The sequence below is a fragment of the Physella acuta genome, unplaced genomic scaffold (genome assembly GCF_028476545.2).
Source record: "Physella acuta isolate Inbredline_101_S28 unplaced genomic scaffold, ASM2847654v3 ptg001061l, whole genome shotgun sequence".
Classification (NCBI taxonomy): domain Eukaryota; kingdom Metazoa; phylum Mollusca; class Gastropoda; family Physidae; genus Physella; species Physella acuta.
In genome coordinates this window covers 1-25,274 of record NW_026732578.1, presented here as the reverse complement: position 1 = coordinate 25,274, position 25,274 = coordinate 1, and the positions used below count along the sequence as shown (strand labels likewise).

At 36.8% G+C, this 25,274-nt stretch overlaps 2 protein-coding genes across 2 annotated transcripts; both read right to left on the bottom strand.

Annotated features, from left to right (window-relative positions):
* Positions 1 to 1,864: 1,864 nt before the first annotated feature.
* Positions 1,865 to 21,481, bottom strand: LOC131955267 (uncharacterized). Its single transcript, XM_059319307.1, has 3 exons — positions 21,421 to 21,481; positions 9,137 to 11,923; positions 1,865 to 4,529 (listed from the first exon to the last, which is right to left on the bottom strand). Exons 2-3 carry the CDS (start codon positions 11,917 to 11,919, stop codon positions 2,720 to 2,722), a joined length of 4,593 nt encoding a protein of 1,530 aa, XP_059175290.1. The 5' UTR covers positions 11,920 to 11,923; positions 21,421 to 21,481; the 3' UTR covers positions 1,865 to 2,719.
* A 593-nt stretch (positions 21,482 to 22,074) lies between these two features.
* LOC131955272 (uncharacterized) lies at positions 22,075 to 25,268 on the bottom strand. Its single transcript, XM_059319313.1, has 2 exons — positions 25,261 to 25,268; positions 22,075 to 24,119 (listed from the first exon to the last, which is right to left on the bottom strand). Exon 2 carries the CDS (start codon positions 24,112 to 24,114, stop codon positions 22,981 to 22,983), a length of 1,134 nt encoding a protein of 377 aa, XP_059175296.1. The 5' UTR covers positions 24,115 to 24,119; positions 25,261 to 25,268; the 3' UTR covers positions 22,075 to 22,980.
* Positions 25,269 to 25,274: the final 6 nt, after the last annotated feature.

The following is a 25,274-nucleotide window of genomic DNA, read 5'->3' as shown; positions in this document are numbered from 1 at the left end:
AGCTAAGTTATAAGTTATAACAGCCAGGTATGAATATAGCTTCGACATGCTATTAGATTTTTTTTTCTAAGAAAGATAATCCAGCATAAACTAATCGTGTCTTAAGTATATAGGGTGGTCTACCGTGGTTTGAAAAATCAAACAAAACAAAGGCAGGTTTTTTTGTAAGAAATTTTTTTTTTATTCACTTCTAAAGTACACCTTCACCAACACATGATTAAAATGTCTTAAATATATTTAAATTTATTTTAAACTTTATTTAAATTTATTTTAAACTTTATTTATAGTGTTTATTTCATGTTAGACACATTCTGTATCCATATAAAGACAGGTTAAAAATAAATATCAAAGTAATAAAAATGTTTATAAAATGAAATTTCCCTTGCTTAGTCATGATATCATGAAAAGATAAATTTAAATATAATAATTGCAGTTAACTAAGTAATTAGACCACAGCTGAAAGAAATAAAATGTGATTATCTTTTTGGACCTACTCGTCCATGGGGTAGATAAGTAAAGCTTAAATTTCGTAACCTGGAAATACAAATGGACAGTGTGGTCAGTTCTAATTAGTTCTATGCCCAACTACCTCTAGTTTCTTAAAGTCAGGTACCCATACAAGCTGAGTTCTATACGCTCTATGCCCAACCACCTCTAGTTTCTTAAAATCAGGTACCCATACAAACTGAATAGACTGAGGGATCCGAACTTGAGACTTTCAGGCTAGCAGTCAACCTCGCTGTCTCACTGGTAACAGAACTCAGAGGAAGTTATTTAATTCTACAACTAAAATATAATTTTTTTTTGCAATTTTAAATACTCGTAAAACATGCACAAGTTAATGAGCTTCGTTTAACACCTCTTGCTTAATGAGCAACATGTAACAAATTACACAACCTACTGTACTGTATCTGTGATAAACAATTCATAAGTAATAAATCGAAGAAAAAAAATCACTTTTATATAAAAGCAGATAGGAAGGCCAACATATTGAATGTAATATTTTCCTGTGTACATTAAGTGTTTCAACTATGCAGTGTTTCATTGTACAAACATTTTTAATCAAGTTTTATTTAATAAGATTTTATATGGCTCTATAGCATAATTCAACACATAAAAAGATAACAAAATAGCTTTATAATGGCTTAAAATTAACAAGTTGATAATTAAAACAAATTCATTTCATATTAGCAAAAGGTATTAATGTTATGTTAAAATTTAAATATAAATAACATTGAAACTAATAAATTAATTACCTTTGAAAAATACATAACATTCAACATTTTAATTCTTATATCACAAAAAATTATTTATATATATACAATGGTTTTATTAAAAAACATTTTTATAAAAAGGTAAAACTTCAAGGATTGAAAAAGCAAATTACACATAAATGTTTTCCAATGTCAAAATTTTTAAATAACATAAAGCTATTTAATGGCTTACAGGTATATATACTTTTGATAGTTTAAAAATATTATTTTAAAAATTGAATTAATTCCCATCAACCAACAAAGGTAAACTTCTGATTTACTTCTCATTAAGAAAATATTTTAAACAAATGATGAACTTGCAAGTTTATCCAAAAATAATATTAACACCATTACGGTGTTAAAACTACATTTAATCAATTTAACATTAAATAAGATAACAAATAGCTCAAACATTTAATCAAGGCAATGAAATGAATTGGCTTATTTTAGAATTAAAATATATATTAAATGTCTCTCACTCGCTCTCTTTATATATATATATATATATATATATATATATATATATATATATATATATATATATATATATATATATATATATATATATATATATATATATATATATATATATATATATAATTATACACACACAGTTAAATATTTTTTATACATGAAAGCACTTTACATATAAAAATCATTGAGACAAACTAATAATGCGATATCACCAAAACTTATATTTATATATTATTTCCTTTTAACACAAAAAAAAGTTACCTAACACGAAAAAAAATGTATCTTTTTTGGGATTTGACTTGACCATGCATTTTGTTGTACAAACTTTTTTATCTTGTAAGGAATTATGAGTTGGATATATATTTTAAACAAAACATAATATCAGATGGTGCTGGATGGGTCATGCATTACGGATTAAACCAGGTGATATCACGAATGGCCCCTGAAGGGTTAAGATAAAAATCTGTTGGTTTGAGCTGAGAGCTCGGTTGAAGTTTATAAAATGTATGTTGAAATCAAGGAAGCCTGTGTAAAAATGTACGAATTTGTATGTTGTGCTTTTTTTAAAATTCAAAATCAATTTTATTTTTATTTTTTAAGTGCACAATAGCAAAGAACAAACTGCTATTTCACTTAATACTGAGATGGATCTTGACATAGGTTTAATTGGAAATCCATGTAAAACATTTGGTAACACTTACTCTACATTGTCAATGGTAATTTAAAAAAAAATATCAAATCACTGCACTGGGTTTAAATCTGCATCACTTTATGAATCTAGAGAGTGTACTAAGCAAGGATGGGGAAGTAGATGATGACATAAAAAACCCAGACCAGTTTTACATTTAAACAATTATCACTGAACATGGAAAAATAATAATGCTTTTTTTCTAGTTTTATATAAAGCTTTATACTATGTATAGCTCATTCTAGTTTGCATTTCTATAATCTTAAATAATTTTTTTTTTAAAAACACAATTTTGTTGAGTAGTCTACTTATTTAGGTCTATATTTTTAAAATTTTCAGCAATCCTATCGAATGAGTCAGGATTTGAAAACATAGGATTAGCTGAATTATCTCCCCCAGAGATGACAGACAGGTCTTTTGAAGCTTGGAGATGGCGTACTTTAATGTTAACTAAAACTTTAGATAGAGGGCTGGCGACATTTAATTTATACTCATTTCCCAAAGTCAGAAGGACATAATCCTTAGGGCAGCTAAGAGTTGTATCACAAGTGTAATCATTCAAATCTTTTAAAAATTTCTGGTAATCAAAAATTTTTGTGTGAATAGTTTGCTCATTGGAGTGCTTTTTCCGAGGTACTGGAGTACAATGAGTCTTGCTGTCTGTATAGAATGTTATTAAATGGCTTCTACGCTCAACCCAAATGTCCCCATGTACGTTCTGAAGAACAATACCTCTTTCAAAATTGTCCAACATTCTCATAATCTTATCTTTATTTTTGTCAGGAAAGTCGTCTAAGGATTTTATATGAGGCAGCTCAACCGCCCACTCATCTGGGTAAGGATTAGCCAAATTTTGAACAACAGGGTGGTTATAGTGACCACAGAATATTCTACATTTCTGTTCGTTAACTGAAACACTCATTACAGGTCGTGACGGGGTATCATAGGCTACTTCAAGAATCATCCACGGCTCAGGGGTAATGGCAGCAGCTGGTGGTTGGCTCATCAGGGTATTATCTGGCATGTTAACATTCTGTGACTGGTCCAAACCATTGGTTAAACCAACATTTTGTGGGTAGCCAGCACCATTAGTAACACCAGCATTTTGTGGGTAGCTAGCACCATTAGTAACACCAGCATTTTGTGGGTAGCTAGCACCATTAGTAACACCAGCATTTTGCTGGTAGCTTGCTCCATCAGTTAAACCAACATTTTGTGGGTAGCTAGCACCATTAACCAGAGTTTGATTCTGGTTGCCAGGGGCTCTACCTTGTTGATAAGGTTGAGGTGAATTTCCATGACCAACTTGTTTGTTTGTTTGAGCTAAGGTTTCACAGCCAACTTGTTGATACAGTTCAGGTAAAGTTCCACTAACAGCCTGCAAACTTGGACAAACCAGATTGGAATCCAAGGTATCCATTTGTTCATCACAAGGAATGTTAAAGCCTAAAGCAGGAGAGCCCATTTGACTTGTTTCTAAATAGTCTAAGAGATCAAAACTGTCACTGGAAATATTGGGAGTATCACTATTCAAATAATTTACAGCTTCGTCTAGAACCGGTAAAGGTATATTATAACCAGTCGGGTCTTGTGAGTCTGACTGGGAGAAATAGTCGCTGGTGGAAAGGGTAGATGAACTAGATGCTGAGACATTAGAGTTGGTTCTTATAGGATGTGGTGTACTTGACCCTATAGGTGAACTTAAAGTGTTAGCAAAATGCGCTCCATCTATTGCGTTTTCTCCAGGTCCCAACATGTAATTTATAGAGTCAGCTGTAAATTGGCACATAATATACTGGTTATCCCCTGTTTTATTGTCCTGCTCTTTAATCCTTTGAATGCCTTTGCTTTTGTTTATTGCACATCGAAGGTTTGTTTTCCATTTTGGTAGGTCTTCGACATCGCCGTCTTTAAAGCCATATTTATGTGCAGCCCACAGCTTGAAGATTTGTGAGTCACTTTGGTTTTGTTTCCATTGTCTACTCTTTTGGTTCATCCAGGGTATTTGGAACCTTTTCTCATCAACCATCCTTAGACCAGGGCACTGCTTGCTACGGATTATCTTGACGAACCATTTGGTGATATCGAGATTACCCTCATCCATGATTGATAATCTACAAAGAGTAAAGGAAATAATGTATTTGAATGATTTAGGCTAGAATATTGTGCTGCTCTTGAGTCAATTTAATTAAAGTGCATCATAATGGAATTCACAACAAAGGTAAACAGTAACAAAAACGTGAATTTTTCTTTTATATATTTTCTTAAAAAAGATGTATTTTTTAAAATAATAGCTCAGTTCAACTACTTATGATTAAGCCATAGTAGGCTTTGCAAAGTAGGATATGCAAACAACTTTCTATAACTAGCGTGTTTAGGTCAAAAGACTGGAACCACCCAAGTCCAACAACCCAAGTGACTGCTTGAATCTTGAATGATTTGATTAGAATTTGGGCTGGATACAGTGATTAGGCCAAATGAAAATGATAATTTGAATGAATATTAAAATTAGCCTTAGAAATCTAGTTTGATTAGCCTAATGAATAATATTTAGAATCCAGCAGAACTAGTATTTATAATGCCCAAGGCTATTCCCAGCTGACTGTGAATAACCGTATTGGGGCTATCCCTAGCCGACTGTGAATAGTCCCAATACAGCTATTCCCAGTCGGCTGTCATTTCATGCTAAATACGACTGGGAATAATATCTTACGATAATGAAAGCATTTATATTTTAAAGTGACTGGGGAGTGAGGTATAGTATAATATAGATTAAGAGAGCAGTGCTAATTTTTATTGCGTTATATTTTCATTAAAAAAAATATTATGGTTTAAGTTTAGTTTAGCTTTTAGGCTCTCTGATACGTAGGTAGGTAGCAGATGATCAAAATCATTATGCACTCTATTTAAATCTATACTAGTGTGTGTAATAGATCTAGTAATTTTTAAATAAATAATATTAATTAGGCTATGCATAAGTCATAAAAGGTTAGTTAATTAGTAGTTCACGTCAATTACGACAATTAGTAGTCAATTACCATTTAAAATTCGCATAGAACAAAAATATCAGGTAAAATTTTAAATAGAATGTCCTTTTTAATCAGCTATCATTCAGTTCACATTTTCCATCTCACTTTTCCCAAGTTGTTTTTTCTCTTATACTAGCCATCGGTACCCATTTCACGTGAATTATAGGCCTATATATATATTTTAAAATGTTGAACTTGTTTTAGAAAAGTAATTTATAAAATAGTTATTGGTCAAAACGCAATGTGCATTACTACACGCTGAACGATATTACTGACAAAGCAAAGAAATAACTAATTAGCTAAAAATCCGACACATTTAACATAACACAGGCACACACTGATTAAGTGACTTAAATGATTCCGTTACAAACTTGGCTATTCCACAGTATTCTTCTTGTTTTTAAAGTGATTTATTTATATTAGGTTTTTATGAATAGATCTATAGATTTAAATGAAATAGTTCATTTATTTATCGGTAACCATGCCATATTAAATGCACTCGCTGATTAAGAGACTTAAAATTAAGAGACTTAAATGATTTCTTTAAAAACCCGACTGTTCAATGGTAGTTCTGTTGTTTTTAGTAGATAGATCTAGATCTGGATTCTAGTCTAAATCCTGATCTTAGCGTCTACGTCTAGCTTTTCCGTAGATCTAGTCTAGATCTAGAATCGAGGATCTAGATCTATATCTAGAATTTAAATAGATAAAGTAAAAACTTATAAAAGTTTAGGCCGAGAAAATCGTATTGTATACATTTCATAGCGTACGTACAATCTAGTTCTAAATCATATTTAAATGAAATAGTTCATTTCTTTATTTCATTCTAAACTCGGAAGATGATGTCATCAGTTTCGTGCTCTTTTTTTTTAGTGTAAGCAATAAGCGACGTCATTGTTAAATGCGTTCTTGTCCCAAGTATAAACATTTTTCCGGTTGCATAATTAAAATTGTTTTTCTACATTCAAATACGCCATTATTTTTTATTTTTCTTCTTTAAATAAAATTGTGTTTATACATTTAAAACATCTAACATATTATTTTCAACAAAAGTCCGTATAAAGTTCTTCATATATCGCTGCAGATTCTGATGTGATGTCCGGCGAAAATATTTTGCTGACAGAGAGAGAGAGAGAAGTGCGCACTTGGGCTTTTATATATTAGGATAAAATCTAAGGGACTGGTGTTTACTTATTATTATTAAGTTATTACTTACTTACTTAGGCCTAATTAGTAATTAATTTAAGTCCTTAAGAAGTTTATAAGTATTGTAATTGTACTATTAGTACTAGATCTAGATTCTACTAGATCTAGATCCAGATCTAGATCTACCTAAATCACTAAAACTAAAATCAGAAGTTACTGTACAGTACAGTGTACTGTAGTGTTGTTAATTGTAGTCTCTAGATCTAGTCTCTGTAGTCTGTAGTGAGTGTAGTTACTACAACTAGATTCTAGATCTAGATTTCTAGATCTCTAATCTCTAGAGTAGAGGTCTACAAACAATTAGATCTAAGAATCTAGGTCTAGTCTCTAGCTAGCTAGATTCTAGATCTATACATGTAACTAAAACATACCTTCAGTCTTCAACTTAGATAAAAAAATGGTAAAATCACGATATAGCGTCGGAAATTATCGGGTAATGTTCGTTGAGTTTCGGTAACATTCGTTACTGTAAACCATAGTTTATTTGACCGGTGAAATAAAAATAAAGTCAAGTGCATTAAATTAATGTTTTAACTTAATTTACAGTTTAATTGACAGAAAATTAATAACAGATAGAAAATCTAAATATTATTAATAAACTCGAGTGTAGTAATTAATTTTTTTTTTTTTTAAGAAACAGAAAAAACCTGCAGAAGATTTTTGCGACAACCAGCTCTTGTTCTGTTAGTAAATAAGACGATTAGATTAACTAAAGTTAAAAGTAGTAAGAATAACTAGAATAATGTTTAGTTAGTAGCAGCAATAATTAGCACATACACTTAAAATAATTAGAAATACAAAATAATTAGCAAAACAGTATTTAAAATGCAACTAAAATCAATCCTTGCACATTTTTAAACATTATGTATTAAAAATAATATAGCGGCAAATAAATGATGGTTTACAGTATTTCCGGTGGTTTCCTGAACGGCTCGACAGACTACGCCATGGTTTTACTGTTTTTTACTGCTGTACAGTTCCGGAATAATAACCGACGCTATATCGTGATTTTACCAAAAAAATTAATTTGATGAGGGATATGAAATTATCGAAATGATAACTATTGTTACTTTAGATCTAGACTTCTAGAATCTAGATTCTACAACAGTTTTTTTTCTTACTAATGATTTAGTCTTCGGGACTTGGTACTTCAATCAAGGAACGTATTCGGTTCCCAGCAGGTTTTTTTCAATAAAAACAGAATCGATTCTTTTATAAATTAATTATTAAAACTATTTAAACAAGCATTTATACTTTACAGAACTTAAACTGATCTAATATATTATGGGAACATTTATATTGTTTAGTTATAGGTATATTTACTAGAATAGATATACCTTTTTTTTATTTAACAGTAAATGGTATTCATACTTACGATTGTATCATTAGAAAAAATGCTTAGGCTTAAATACTTTTTCGATACCAAAAGAAAACCAAGGGGGAAAATATAGCTCTATTTTTAGAGCTAACTTGCTTAAAATAGATATCGGAAAATACCGCTCCTGTTAAGTGTTTCAGGACGGTAAACGGAAAAAAAGTCACAGGAAAAAAAAACACAGAAAAAAAGTCACAGTTTTTGCTAGGAAAAAAAGTCACAGAAAAAAAGTCACAGTGGAAAAATTTTATCGGAAAAAAAGTCACAGAAATAAAGTCACAGAAAAAAAGTCACAAAAATCTTTTTAGAAATATTTTTATTAATTTGTTAAGAAGTGTAAAACTTTGTGTGTTTATTGTTGTGGGTTGTATTTTTTGATAGCATAAATTTTTTATAGACGTTAAAAGCATTATGATTTATAACAATTGTAAGTAAAAATACTCTAAGATAATTAACACAACAATCTCAACTTTTGTTACATATTTAGTTAAATACGCGGTAGAAATGTTAATTATAAAAGAAATTTAGGCACATTTTGCCGTAGGCTATTCTCTGGTCGGCCTCCCTCATTAGTCATTGTCCGAACATATTTTGTGTTGTTGACGTTATGCGTCAATGACAGCCTTTGAACCTTGTCGGCTTTCTGTTTTGATCCTAAGTTTTGTTATGTAATGAGCGTGATAAATGTGGGCAGTAAAGGGTGGTTGAACTAAATATAGCTATTGTTGCCATGAGTTGAGGGCAGCAAGTCAGATGAACTTACCATTTCACGGTAATTTAATATTGGTATTAAAAAAAAACACGATGAAAAAACGTGGATTCTTCATTATTATTATTATTATTATTATTATTATTATTATTATTATTATTATATTTTTATTATTATTATTATTATTATTATTATTATTATTATTATTATTATTATTATTATTATTATTATTATTATCAATATTATTATCATTATTATTATTGTTATTACTATCAACAGATTAGAAACTATAATATTAATTTCGTTGTTTTACCTGATTATTGTGGTTACGTTTAGTCGTCATATCAGAGCAAACTGAAAACATTTGCTTTCCTGAAGTCTTCCGAGCTGCCATTTTGTGACATAGTATTTTCATTTTTTGAGGTCGATACAGGAGTTCCATTTTGTGACGACGATATGGAATTGCCATTTTCTGGGGGCGATACAAAACTTCCATTTTGTGAGGGCGACATAAGACTTCCATTTTGTGAGGGCGACATAAGACATCCATTTTGTGAGGGCGACATAAGACTTCCATTTTGTGAGGGCGACATAAGACTTCCATTTTGTGAGTGCGACATTAGACTTCCATTTTGTGAGGGCGACATAAGACTTCCATTTTGTGAGGGCGACATAAGACTTCCATTTTGTGAGGGCGACATAAGACTTTCATTTTGTGAGGGCGACATAAGACTTCCATTTTGTGAGGGCAACATAAGACTTTCATTTTGTGAGGGCGACATAAGACTTCCATTTTGTGAGAGCGACATAAGACTTCCATTTTGTGAAGTCGACATAAGACTTCCATTTTGTGAGGGCGAGATAAGACTTCCATTTTGTAAGGGCGACATAAGACTTCCATTTTGTGAGGGCGACATAAGACTTCCATTTTGTGAAGTCGACATAAGACTTCCATTTTGTGAGGGCGACATAAGACTTCCATTTTGTGAAGGCGACATAAGACTTCCATTTTGTGAGGGCGAGATAAGACTTCCATTTTGTGAGGGCGACATAAGACTTCCATTTTGTAAGGGCGATTCTAGACTGCCATTTTGTGCTGCAGATTCTATAGAACCTGTAAGTGAACTCAATGGGCCAGGTATCTTATCAGGAACACACCTGTAAAGCTCACCATATAAGGCAGCCTTCATATTTCTTACTTTTACCCAAACACCAGCGTCACGTAGAGGTCTCAGGTCATCGTGCACGATATCCATACCAATAACCAAATAAAAATGATCTCTAGGGGTAGGAATGCTACTGTCGTCAGCACACCTTTCCAGCTTTGCTCTGAACGCCGCGAAGTCAAAACCTTTTTCGTACACGGGCTTGGCGCTTCTACCTTTTCTACGTGTTAATTTTTTAGACTGTGAAGCCCCATCCCAATAAAACACACAGACGTTGCTCCTTCGCTCTACGTAAATGTCGTCGTCCTTGTACCTTAAACTTAGACCTCTTGCAAAGTTGGAGAGATATGATTGCAGTGTTGGTCTTGTTTTTGAACATACTGGTAAAGATTCGAGTTGTGGAAGAGGAATAGAAAACTCCCCCGCATCAGGCCCCCAGACATCCGGTACAGGATTGGCCTTGACATTGTCGTAGAAAATCTTGCAGGAGGGACTAGATACTTCGATGTCAATGACGGGGTTTTTGATACTTCGATAGTAGACCTGGACGTGCATCAAAGGGAGAGATGGTGTCGAAGTTTCAGTAGCTGGTGTTAATACAGAGAGGACAGAGTGTGTCGTGTGTTGGTCTGATACCCCGACAGCATCAAGGGGACAGCCAAATGAAGACGGTGTGTTACTGCTACCCTCCAACTTTCGTAACAAACTAGCATCCCTGTCATTGAGGTTTAACGTTGGCTTCATCTTCTTCTGCGGTTGATCTTCACGCAGTTTGATGTTTTTAAATATCTCCAGGAGGGTATCGATGGAATCAAAATCTGATCGGAGCGGTCTTGGCAGTTGTGTGTGTAACCTGGCTGTATTGAAAAGATAGTAGGCGGCCTGCACGTGACGTACTCTCAAGGCCACGAGCACGTGTTTCATTGGTTGAGCGTCACCTGGGACTATTTCGTTACCCAGCGTCAAGATAAAATAATCTTTAGGATAAGGTTCGTGTCTGTTTCTTTTGTATCTCTCCAGCTTCTCTAGGAAATCTTTAAAATCAAACACCAACTTGAAATCTTCTTCACTCGCTGAATCAGACTTCTGCCTATTCAGAGTCAAACGCTCAGATTTGAAAACACCATCGGAGTAGAAAACATGAATTGTACATTTTCTCTCAATGTAAATGTCGTCTTCCTGGTATTTTATTCGAACCCCCTTATAAAAATCTTTAAGAATGTCCATCATGTGATCTTGGCTTTTTTTGTCGCAAGAGTTTGGCGTCGGTAGAGAAATTTGAAACTCCTGAGAACTCCCAGTATCGGTCACACCTTCAGGTTGACGCGGGTCATAAAATATCTGGCAGTGGGGAACCCCTGATGGTATGTTAACTGTTTGAACCACTGTGTGGCTCAGGTCGTATCTCACCTCCACCTCCATCGTCGGGAACCCGGACAAACCCTCTAGACCGTCAAGATCCGCGGGCAAGTTGGTATCCGAAGTTTGCACGCCAATATCTGGAACTTCCCAATTACGCGATATAGTCGTACGTGCGGGGAGGCTACAAAATAAATCATTTCCGGAAATTTCCGATAAAGCATGGTCTTCTTGCACATATTCCCCAACTGGTTCTTCTATCCCACACTTTCCGTCCTCTGATTCTTTCTGGCACTTTCTCTTCCGAGTACAGCACTGCAAGTCCTCATTTTCCAGTGAAGGATAACTCAAAAACTTATAAATCCTGTAATTCTTTTCCTTCCTTACCAGCTGAACGTCTTTACGAAATTTGTTCAAAGCACAACTGAAATTTTGTTTCCATATTTTCGGATCTGTCCCCTTGTAGTTTTTATGCGTGGCCCAAGCTCGCAGGAAAATGGTGTCATCGCTCTCTGGTTTCAGCCCGCCACTTTTTTGGTTCTGCCACGGGATTTTAAAAGTCAGTTGGTCAGGATCTAGCATCTCTAGGCCTGGATATTGACCACTGGTCAACATTTTAGCTAGCCATCTGGGCAATGTTAATTTGCTGTCGTCTGCCATACTTCTGCAACAACAAAGAAAACATCAAATTTTAAGCTGGAGTTTTGGATTTGTTATTGAAATTTGATTCTTACCTATTCGCCGTACACTAATCCAAGTTTTAATAATGTTTGCATTGTCTTGACGATAAATTAATCCTAATCTGATTTGCTATCCATCATGGTGGGCTTGGGGTCATTATTATTTTTATGTTTATCTGGTGTTAGATCATGGGTCATAATTAGGATTAATGTTAAAGTTAGGTTATCGTTATTGGACATTATTGCTTCATGAATGTGTTTGTATAAATAATCGAGAAGTGTCAAATCCGACCATCTAAAACACGCATACACACATATAGGTCCTATCGTGTTTATGTGAGTGTTTAATCTTCTCGTCTCACGAATACAGCACTGTAATGTCACAGCTATACAACACTTTAATGTCACAGCCATACAACACTGTACGGTCAGAGTTATACAACACTGTAAGGTCACAGCTATACAACGTTTCAAGGTCACAGCTATACAACACCACAAGGTCACAGCTATACAACACTGTAATGTCACAGCCATACAACACTGTACGGTCAGAGTTATACAACACTGTAAGGTCACAGCTACACAACACTATAAGGTCACAGCTATACAACACTTCAAGGTCACAGCTATACAACACTGTAATGTCACAACTATACAACACATTAAGGTCACAGCTATATAACACTATAAGGTCACAGCTATACAACACTTCAAGGTCACAGCTATACAACACTTCAAGGTCACAGCTATACAACACTTCAAGGTCACAGCTATACAACACTGTAATGTCACAACTATACAACACATTAAGGTCACAGCCATACAACACTATAAGGTCACAGCCATACAACACTATAAGGTCACAGCTATACAACACTGTAAGGTCACAGCTATACAACACCACAAGGTCACAGCTATACAACACCACAAGGTCACAGCTATACAACACTGTAAGGTTACAGCTATACAACACTATATGGTCACAACTTGACAACACTATAAGGTCACAGCTATACAACACTTTAAGGTCACAGCCATACAACACTATAAGGTCACAGCCATACAACACTATAAGGTCACAGCTATACACCACTTTAAGGTCGCAGCTACGCTCTAACACGTTGAGAGAAACACATGCAGGGTATAAACTGGCCAGTATACAATTCCACTGCACTGACTCCAGAACTGACTCTAGAACTGACTCTAGAACTGACTCTAAAACTGACTCCAGAACAGACTCTAGAACTGACTTTAGAACTGACTTTAGAACTGACTTTAGAACTGACTTTAGAACTGACTCTAGAACTGACCCCAGAATTGACTTTATAACTGACTCTAGAACTGACTCCAGAATTGACTTTAGAACTGACTTTAGAACTGACTTTAGAACTGACTTTAGAACTGACTCTAGAACTGACTCCAGAATTGACTTTAGAACTGACTCTAGAACTGACTCCAGAATTGACTTTAGAACTGACTTTAGAACTGACTTTAGAACTGACTTTAGAACTGACTTTAGAACTGACTCTAGAACTGACTCCAGAATTGACTTTAGAACTGACTCTACAACTGACTCTAGAACTGACTTTAGAACTGACTCTAGAACTGACTCCAGAATTGACTTTAGAACTGACTCTACAACTGACTCTAGAACTGACTCTAGAAATGACTTTAGAACTGACTCAACAACTGACTCTACAACTGACTCTAGAACTGACTTTAGAACTGATTCTACAACTGATTCTACAACTGACTCTAGAACTGACTTTAGAACTGACTCTAGAACTGACTTTAGAACTGACTCTACAACTGACTCTATAACTGACTCTAGAACTGACTTTAAAACTGACTCTACAACTGATTCTACAACTGACTCTACAACTGACTCTACAACTGACTCTAGAACTGACTTTAGAACTGACTCTACAACTGATTCTACAACTGACTCTACAACTGACATTAGAACTGACTTTAGAACTGACTCTACAACTGACATTAGAACTGACTTAAGAACTGACTCTAGAACTGACTTTATAAATAAAGCATTTCCTCACGTACTGAGATATTTAGACTCGTGACTCCCCGATCTAGTAACACTGTTAGACTCTCCCGTCCACTTCTCCACCTCCACCCATCCCCCGGAGCACGTCCACTGCTCTTCCACTAGAAATATTTGTCCGCCCTTCCCCCTCCCCTGTAAGTTGTAAATGCCTCGATCCCGGATAAAAATATTTAATACAAACACGGTTGACGTAACTCGAGAAATTATGCAACAATTAAATATCCCTAAGACTTCGTTTATCTACAATACATACCTATAATACTATCTTTACAATCTGAATCAGCTAGAAAACAATTCAATAAAACATGCACTTAAATTCGTTGTCCTGAAATATACACCAAACATCCACGTATGAGGCTCTGTGCCGTATACACACGGAGAGTTATTTTTTTAGTAAACCTCAGTTTAAATTTTTTTACTTATCCCTGGTGCTTTTTCTGACGGTGGGAATTTTGTCACTTCATTTCAAGCCATTTTTTTCTTTTTCGATGGTTTTTTTTTTTCAAGTCCTGAGTAACGAAACTCTTCGTTTTTTACGTGATGATTAAATAAAGAAAAAATCCAACACTTAGATAAGAATATCACACATACAATATCATACATGACTTAAACTACCCACACGATAAAGGCACATGTTTACTATCATTGACATAATAACCAACTACCACGTCATTGATTTCCCCTACAAGGCTTAAGCTTGCTATATTTAGCTCGGTTACGAATAGGTTTTTCCTTCCTTGTCACATTTAAATGAGGCCCACTCCAAAATGATTTGCTACCTACCGCTGGGTTAATAGTTTATTAGATCTAGACCTATACTTTGCATCACCGTGCTTGGGATAATTGTGATTTTTTAAGTAAAGAACATTAAAAGATGGCAACTTGCCGATAGATTTGATGCGGTTGAAATTGAAAACGAATTGTATGAAGGGTTAGTAAGAGTTAAGCTCCCCTTTCAAGCTTTATGGTCCATAGACCTACGGCTGATGAAGTGGAGTTCATATGTTTCTTGACCTCGGCATATGAAGGGATAATATGGTCAGCACTATGCCCAGCTGTCTCGCCTTTTACCAAAGTGAGTTAGGTACCCATCAGAGCTGGATGCACTCAGTGAGTTAGGTACCCATCAGAGCTGGGTCGGCTAAGTGTGTTAGGTACCCATCAGAGCTGGATTGACTTAGGGACGTTATGCTATCTCGACCCCAGATCAAGATCATGGGCGTAGTAACCGAACACTTGACCATGCCGTACGGGCGATGGTCAATTATTGGTAGGTTGGGGGGGGGGGGGGGTGTCAGACCTGGGACAGGACCTAACTAAAATTATCCATCACCTCTCACTTGGTCCTCTAGGGGTCATTCATTCGTGATTTTTAAAAAAATCATTTGACTCCCTCCTACTTGAGGTGATATGTGAGGAAAGGTGTATAAGAATATCTGTTTTTATAAGAGGAAACATTAAAAAACTTGATTAGAAACAATGTGGTCTAGTGGTAGAGCTTATTAGACCTCAGCTTTGATGAGTACCTGGCTCTGGGCCGGGTCGTAAGCGAAGTAACAAAATGTGACTATGATGAAAAAAAAAGTACTTCATTCTCTTTAAACATTGAAACATAGTCGGATACGATTTTCGTGTTTTTATTACTAATCAACTGTTACAACAAAAAGTACAAAAACTGGGATGCAGATTGTTTATTTAAAAATTGCACTGATTCGTTTACAGCGAAGCTGGAACGTTTGAGGCGAAAAAAACTGTCAGACATTTTGTTTTTATTTTGGCAAGCTAAGTTTAAATAAAAACGTAATTCAAGCATGACCAACACTTAAAGCAAGGCAGGGAACAAACACATGTTTATACAGTCAGCTCGATGTGTGTACTTTGTATTGTCAATCGTAAGTAGTGCGAGAAGGTTAACAATCATTATTTGCACACTTAGCAGTCCCAACAGGTTACTTGGAATGTTAGCAAATTTGAAGTGCGAACGATGACACAGGCGAATTGACCAGAACGGACCGATGACTTTGTGTTTGTGAATTATTTCGTGCGATTTGACCATGATTCCACCAAATCCAAGTTGTTATGTTGATTCAAGCTTTTTAAAAATAGAATCTCTTATTCATGATCAGTTTTATTGTAGCTCTATTCCCACGAGGGATTGATAACTAAATTGCCACAAGGAATTGATAACTACATTGTCACGAGGGATTGATAAACTGTTTCGAGGGATTGATAACTATATTCCCACGAGGGATTGATAACTAGAATGCCACGAGGGATTGATCAAGTTGTGGCAACGAGTACTCAGCCTCTGGCAACCAGTGTGCAGAAGATTGATACTTGCTGCACTCTACTGCAGCCCGCACGTGAAGAAGCTTAAAATAGAGACACGATTTACGGAATGGCCGTGAGTCGTTGTGAATAATGTCGTTACCGACTATCACAAAAACGTGATCTTTAGGACACCGTTGGCTTGGGTTGGCTACACATCGAGTCATTTCAAGTTTGAATTGTTGGTAGTCGAAAACCTTGACGAAAAGAGGATCGGCGTGGCGGTTTTGTCTTCGGTCTAATTTCATCGATGTAGTGGCGCCGTCTGAAATGAAGATTCGAATCGGACATCTTCGTTCTATGTAGATATCGTCATTTTCATACTTGATGCTGAACCCGCGCGCCAAATTTTTGAGACGTTCGGCTATTTTTTCTTTGTGTTTACTCGGTTGCGACAGGATATTAACGGACGGTAAAGTCAGGCAACCTTCTCCATTCTCTGGACCAATACGTTCTCTGACTGCTGGAGTGGCAATACAGTCATACAATATCTTCCACTGAGGTGTTGATAAGTATTCAGCAAGTACTTGCTTGTGTGGAACATCGTAGTAGACTTCTATGGAGAGTAGTGGCAATGTGTTAGCTCGGACTTGCAATGGTATTTCGTTTACACGAGCTGAATCGATAGTCATCTGAGCCGGGTTGGGTTCTGTTAGATGCAGGTTCTGATTCAAGTTGGGTTCTGTTAGATGCAGGTTCTGGAAAAAGTTAACAACGTTGTCAACAGAGTCCAAGTTGGAATTTAACGGATCTGGAATCCGCTCCTGTTGACTGACCCATTTGTTCAGCTCTGTGGCGGCTAGAGAGTGACGTATTCTCACGGCAACGATGACGTTTCGCATCGGACGGTTGTCGCCTGGTATTACGTTGTTACCAAATGCAAGAACAAAATAATCTTTTGGGATAGGTTGAGTGTCGTCGTCTGTGTGTTGCTTCAGCTGTATAAGAAATTGGCTGTAACTGAAGACCTGTGTAAACTCGCAATCTGAGGCAGGCAGAGACACAGATTGTACAAAACCGTCCGTACAATACACACGCATTCGACATTTTCTTTGGACATAAATGTCGTCGTTTTGGTATTTAATTTTCACTCCCTGAGACAAATCGCTCAGCCTTCTGTAGAGTTCTTTTTTGTACTTGGGAGAAAATTGAAGAGCTTCCACCCCTGGAAGTTGAAGTAAGCACGACCCGTCACCCGCGAACGTAGCACTGTCAGGCTCATAAAAAATATCACAGAGGGGTGTGTTGGAAAAGATCTGCTTGGTCAGAACTAGTTGATGGGGGACATCGTACATGACCTCCGCGTCCATGATCATCGTGACATCCCTAGCGGACGTGTTCGAATCTTCGGATTCGGAAACAAATTCTCGGCTGATCTCTCGACCTTCATTTGTTAACGTTAAACAAGACGTGTCCATTTCCTCGTCGAGATCACAATATGAAGAACTAAAGAAGGAATCAACACTTAAATCTCCGCTTTGATAAGATTGGAAATCTATTTCTGAAATAGCTTGGTCGCCTTCAGGGTTATCCGGAATATGCTCTTCGGTGATTTCTTCAGTGTGGTCAAAATCTTCGAAGAAATTTCTTTTAAATTTGTAAATCCTGTAAGCTAATTTACTTCCCTGTTCTTTTTGTTCTAATTTTTCTATTTCTTTTTTACATTTATTCAACGCGCACCGGAAATTTTGTTTCCATATTTTCGGATCTGTCTGCTTGTAGTTTCTATGTGTAGCCCAGGCTTGAAGGAAAATGGCGTCGTCGCTCTCTGGTTTCAGCCCGCCACTTTTTTGGTTCTGCCACGGGATTTTAAAAGTCAGTTGGTCAGGATCTAGCATCTCTAGGCCTGGACATTGACCACTGGTCAACATTTTAGCTAGCCATCTTGGCAATGTTAATTTGCTGTCGTCTGCCATACTTCTGCAACAAATAAAACACCCGACATCAGCCCTTGAGCGAAACATGGGGTGGAAATTAATTAATTAACTTCCCTTTAAACCGAGAATTAATAGTTCTAATTGAACCATAATTTCCCGTTAAAATGCGAATTATAGTAGAAATTTGTGGATCAATTTCCCATTTTACCATGAATTAATTAAATCAATTAATTACTTCTTTTAATTTAAAAACTAAAATATGAAAATACCTAATAAATTGTAAGTCCAACAATAAACGAAACACTATCAACATTAGCTAGCTCGGCGTATTGATGCCATACATGACGAGTAGTGACTCCTTCTTTCTGGGTGTAGATTTGTTTCGCCATGTGGCGTACCATCAAAGTTCCAAATACATGGTATAGAGAACATAACAATTAATTTCTATGTGTTTTCAAAGTCCTTGCAGAACGAAATAGAGTACGACCGTCTTTCGCAAAATGATGTGAGCGATTGTAACCAACGTGTTGGAGATTGATATAACTATAATTATACCAACTCCGCCTCTAAATTTCAAAGTATAAATTTATAAGTTAAGGATAAATTTTAGTACAAGTATATGAGTTTATGTACGTGTATGCTATTCATCTATCAGCATGTGAGTCTGTGTGTGCGTGTGAGGGTTTAAGTAACAGTATGTGAGTTTGTGTGTCTGAGTGTAAGTATAAGTACGTGAGTTTGTGTGAGTTTTTAAGTATATGTGTGGGAGTTTGTGAGTGTAAGTACCAGTATGTGAGCCTGTGCCCGGGGACAAAATTTCAATTTGGCGCCCCCCCCCCCCTCCGGAGCAAATTTTCAATTTGCACCCCCCCCCTCAAACTTTTGATTTGCATCCCCTCCCCCCTCCCTCAAACTTTTGATTTGCACCCCACCCTCCCACTCAAACTACTTATAATGAAAAATGCAGCTAAAATGATACTTTAATTTTTTTTTTACAACCCATTTTGGCGCCCCCTAAGGTCGGCGCCCGGGGACATATGTACCCCCTGCCCCCCCCCCCCATCGCTACGCCTCTGCAGCCTGTGTGTGTGTGTGTGTTTCAGTATCCGTGTGGGAGTTTGTGTGTGTGTGTGACAATGGACGTCTGGGGGTGTAACGTGTTACGACCTAAATCGTTACGTCTGAGCGAGGTAAACTAAAGGTTCACCATCAAATCAATGTCCTCTCTATTCATGAAATCAGCTTGTTGGAGGTCAAGGAGTGAAAACTTTTTTTCTCATATAGCCGTTGCTGGTCACTCAGTTATTTTATTAATTAAAATTATTTTGACTTTCATTCTAAATAATTTTTATTAATTAAATAATTGAGCGACCAGCAACGGGGACAGTTGGAGAGACTAGCCCAGGACAGAGACACCTGGAAAGCTCTTGTCAGCGGCCTATGTCCAGTGTTTCAGTGTTTCTTCCAGACTTTTTTCTCCGGCGGGGCACTTGAAATTTTCGGGTGGGGGGGGGGGGGAGGGGCGGTAGACTTTCTTCGGGGGGGGGGGGGGGGCGGACACTGTTAAAAGTATAAATTTTCTATATAAATTATATAAATTTCCTTTCGTTCGGGGGGGGGGGCGGTAGACTTTTTTCGGGGGGCTAAGCCCCCCCCTCCCCCCCCCCCCGAAGGGATGCCTGGAAGAAACTCTGCCTATGTCCCAGGAGTGGCGACAGACAAACCTAACCTAACTTCACCTAAGTTAGACTACCATTAAACTTGTAAGAACAAATGCATGTGATTCCTTAATAACTTTGTCGAATTCTAACCTATTTATTTTTCTTTGTGGGTGTGTGGATGGGGTGGGGCGGTATGATAGATAAATAACATGGTGCGAACCAAACAGGTGAAAACAAAATACAGTGACGTCACTAGATTTGGTGATGCCCGTTTTGTCGCCCCTCCCCTCCCAAAACAATACACATAATGTAGTTAAATGACATGATGTTTAGAGTTTCGCAATTTAGATAAATAATTGTGCTGTTAGGGATTGTGCACATATTATAACACGACATTGAGCTGGGTGGTTTATACTTTTGTTATATTGAGTTATATGAGATAACAGGTGGGATATAATTTGATTTTTATTGTTCTCGTCTTTTGTACAATTTCTGTAAATTTCACTTGTTGAATTGAGTAAGCTAATACTATAGGCTTGAACCTTTTTTTTTTTTACATTTAGCAAAATTCAAGATTTATCAACTGTTTCTAACAAGAACATTTTGCTTCTAATATAATCAAATTCTCATATGATTCTATACATGTTAAGAACATCACAAAATTAATGTGGTACTGTGATGTGGCTTTTCAGATCGCTAAGGACTGGTTTCTTAATTTGTTTTATTATTTCATGGTGTAGGTGGGTGATTCAAAATACGTTATATAAATTATATAGCCTTTAATTATAATATAATACGTACAAGCAGTGTCGGGTGCCACCCGGTGCGGTGGGTTCGGGTGTCACCGCTCCCCGCCACTAAATTATATATATATATATATATATATATATATATATATATATATATATATATATATATATATATATATATATATGTTTTAATGAACACGCATATTTTTATACGCTTCATGACATTTTCTGCTTTTATCAGCCTGTTACGCCTACTCAAATAAGCTTTGTTATCACTGCGAATTGAACTTTTGTCTCATGGTGTCACCCTCTCCCCACTCCCACCCTCTGACACACACCTCTTTCAAATCTCTTTTTAATGATACATTTTCTGTAGCAATTTATTAATGTAAATAGCCAACAATTATTTTCTTTGAAAACACTGCATTTTTTTCGTCTTGGTGTCACCCCCTTAAATGGTGTCATCCGGTACTTCCGACCACTCCATCACCCCCCACCCCCATTTTGCGCTGCCCCTGGGCACAAGTGTTGGTGAACTCGTTATGTTTATGTTTTTAGCAAGATTTAAGCTTAGTTTCTGTATCCACCATTTCATTTTATCAGCAATTTAGACTACACTACAGTGCGAGGGCTGAACGTAGACTAGACCTATGCCTATCACTTGCCTATCGCTTATCACTTGCCTATCAGCTATCACGAAATAAATCGACCATACGTGTACACGCTAAAAGAGCAGAATTTATAAACTTAATTCGTTATAAATAAACATATATAGTTATGTAAATTATAAAGGTCATAAATTACCTTAGCAACCAACTCTATTCGAAATAAACAATCTCTGTGTTAACCAAGAGAATTCTCGTTTCTTGGTATTTCGGGAATTCCGTTTAACATGGGAGTTCACGCTAATTACGTCAGCGGCTAAATTTAGTGCTTTATAAAAATAATGGGAAAAAATGTGTGATCGGGAATTTCCTTTTAGCTTCACATTTAAACGGTCTAGATAAAATTGCTATATAAGTCTTAAAAGAAAGGCAGCTCCCCACCCCCTTTTTTTTAAATTAATTCATTTATAAATCAATTTTAACTTTCAGTTCTCCGATATAATACGTGATCTAAATTTTTTATGGTTGTGTTAAATTTAGTCTTCTTTTTCCTATTGCCTAGATTTACTATCTGAAGAATTCATTCCAGATCTTTCTGCTCATAACAAACGTAGTATGTGTTTGCAATATAAATATGTTTATAGACGTGTTACATACAGGCCGAGTATGCATTATTTGCCACGCAGTGATTTCTTTTTCATAAATAATTTAAGATTAAAAACATATGGTTTTAAATTCCTCATTTTATTTGATAAAAATAAACATATGCTAACGTGCACCAACATATTAAAAAAAATATATAAACACAATTTAATATTTGTTTTATGTGATTTTTAAAAAAAATTTACATTACATGATTTTTAACACACACTGTGAAACTCCGTTTACCAAGAACTACACATATAATCAAAAACACCAACACCAATTTAATTATCAATACCAACACCTATGTTTAGTGGATAAAACCAACACCAAAATAAAAACACCAACACCGACTTAAACAAAAAGAACACCAACACCGATTTAAACAAAAAATAACCACCGACACCTATTTAAAAAAAAAACAAAAAAAAACACCTAAACAAAAACACTGAAGCCTATTTAAACAAAAAAAACACTGACACCTATTTAATCAAAAAACACAGATACAAAAAAAAAACAACAACACTTAAACATAAACACCGACACCTATTTAAGTATCAACACGAACACCTACGTAAGTGATACAACAAACACCTGTGTAAGTAAAACCACCATCTCCTTCCCAAACATCGCTAACACAAGTAGCTAGATCTACTTGTTCAAACACTTCTCTCGATCTTTGGCTGCCTTGATCTCTTTATCAAGTGAATCCATGGTAGAAAAAAAGCTGCTGAAGTCGAAGACATCGCCTCTCCTCTCCGAACAATCGTTGAGATCATGCGAGGCATACAGATGGCGAATCTTAAAATGTATCGGGACTCTCCGCATGGGGCTGGTATCATGCGCCAGATACTTGCCAGCTACGATAACAAGGGTGTAATCTTTGGGCGCGGGGGAGTCGGGGTGCTGCATGTGATGGACTAGAGAATTGAGGAACTCTTTGTAGTCGAAGATGAGATCGAATTCCTCCGCGCCTGTCTTCCGTTTAAGTGATTCGGTCTTAGAGACGTCATCAGAAAAAGAAACAGGCGGGCTACAGCGACGCTGGACGTAGATGTTATGATTGTGGTATTTGATGGAGACGCCTGTGGTAAAATTGTCCAAAACTTTTTCGATTTTACTTTTGAATTTTTTTAGATATGTCTGGCACAGACTTTAAGTCTGGCAGTTCAAATTGGATTTCTTGTCGGTCGCCTTGGATTTTTCTTTGCAGGGTTTGGTCGTGTACAGTTTGCGCGAAAAGATGGCATTGAGGGACATCCGCCTTCAAGGTGAATGTCTTGACGTTTTTGTTCGGGCTGTCGTAGAGAACATCAATAATCAATAGGGGCTCTGGAGTGGCCTCCGTTTGATGCATCCGTTTGTCGAATAAGGTTTGTATTCGTTGTTCGATTGATTGAGATGTTAAAAGAGTTTCAAGATCCGCAGGCTTGTCTAGAGGGGTATAGGTGTGTGGCAAGAGTTCATCATGAGCCACAAGCCCATTCATATTTTCAAAATTTTGTGGCCAGGTTTGGTCAACTTCCCCATGGCCATTTATCGGATGGTCAGAGGTTTGTGGCCAGGATGGCGCCACGCCCCCATGTCCATTTATCACATGGTCAGAAGTTTGGGGCCAGGATGGCGCCACGCCCCCATGGCCATTTATCGGATGGTCAGAAGTTTGTGGCCAGGATGGTGCCACGACGCCATGGCCATTTATCGGATGGTCAGAAGTTTGTGGCCAGGATGGTGCCACGTCCCCATGTCCATTTATCAGATGGTCAGAAGTTTGTGGCCATGATGGTGCCACGTCCATCCCCTCCTGAAATTCCTGGCTCCGTTCCCACGATTGACTGTCTTCACTCACCATCTCATAATCTTGACCCGAATTCGAATCGCCCAATTCATCGATAGATGAAGAATGATCATAACTAGCAGATTGCCTCTTAAATTTACAAACCATATGAGGAGTCGGGCCAGTTAATTCATCTAAATCTTTCAGCCGTTCAATGTAATTACTTTTTCTGAGTGCGTTTCGTAAACGCGCTTTCCATGTCTTGTAATCTTTCCCAGCGACTTCATTAGGTTGGAAGTATAGAGTGTACTCATGCAGAGTTCTAGAATATTCGTCATCTTCCTCCACTCGGCTCTCTTCTGGTCCATCCAGGGTATATGGAACAACCCCGTCCTCAAACTGCTCAAAATTTGGAAAATTAGGGTCAGCGATCATCTGCCTACACCACGTGACCAGTTTCCCACCAGCTTCCATGATCTCTGCGAATGAGGAGAACACATTGTTTAGAAATAATTGGCTCCTGCCGAGGCGTAGCGATGGGGGGGGGGGGGCAGAGGGGTACATATGTCCCCGGGCGCCGACCTTAGGGGGCGCCAAAATGGGTTGTAAAAACAAATTAAAATGTCATTTTAGCTGCAGTTTTTGCATTATAAACAGTTTGAGGGGGGTGGGGTGGGGGGGGGGGGGGGTGCAAATCAAAAGTTTGTCCCCAGGCGCCGGGATTGGTCGCTACGCCTCTGGGCTCCTGTGTGTCCTCGACAGACACATTACAACATCTGAATCATGTCACATATTGATGAGTCAATGATGTCATAAAATATGGGGGGTGATAAAGCTATTACAAAGGGGTGTAATCGTCCGATGAAAAAGGGGATACAATAATGGTAGGATTATATGGTTTATATATATTGCAAAGGGAAGTTATACAATGAAATTATTATAATACACAAGATTGTTATTGGGGATTTATCTCTTTTGTAAGGAAATATTATGCTGATACAATGGTATATTTTGGATTGAGTATCAAGCATACCTAAACTTATATGATGGTATACTGTTGGAGAGGATTCAACAGAGTGTTTTATCGGAACATATACAGGTAAGCTACTTCCATATTGCCTGATCGTAGTACACTTATTGCAAGATCACTAGCAAACAGTAATTGGGAGGGGTGTTGTACTTTTGTAACAATAGGTGTCGAGGAGGATAGGGGCCAGAAAGCTTTACACGCATTGATGCTTCGTATCAAATTAGTGCATTTATTCGTCATTGTCGGTGATGTTTGTCAATTGTAAAAAAAAAAGTTTGATCATCATACTTAGGCATGTCCCCAGGTCCGGTAATATTTAAGAAAAATATTGCTGTTTAATTTTGTTTTAAAATGATATTCGGGGGGGGGGGGGAGGAGATTGGCTGAAGAGTGACGTCATTTTAGGAGTTGTCTGACATTTTGTGACGATGGTGAAAAAGAGGGGGGAGAGGGGTTAGTAAAAATCGACACATAAGCGCATGGCATAAAATAGACTTACCACTAAGACACTTCCTGACACTAAAGTTATCACTATACGTACTTTTTTTTAGCCCGCAGAAATAGAAATGTTGAGTAAAAAATCTACTTACTGCAGTTGAGCGTC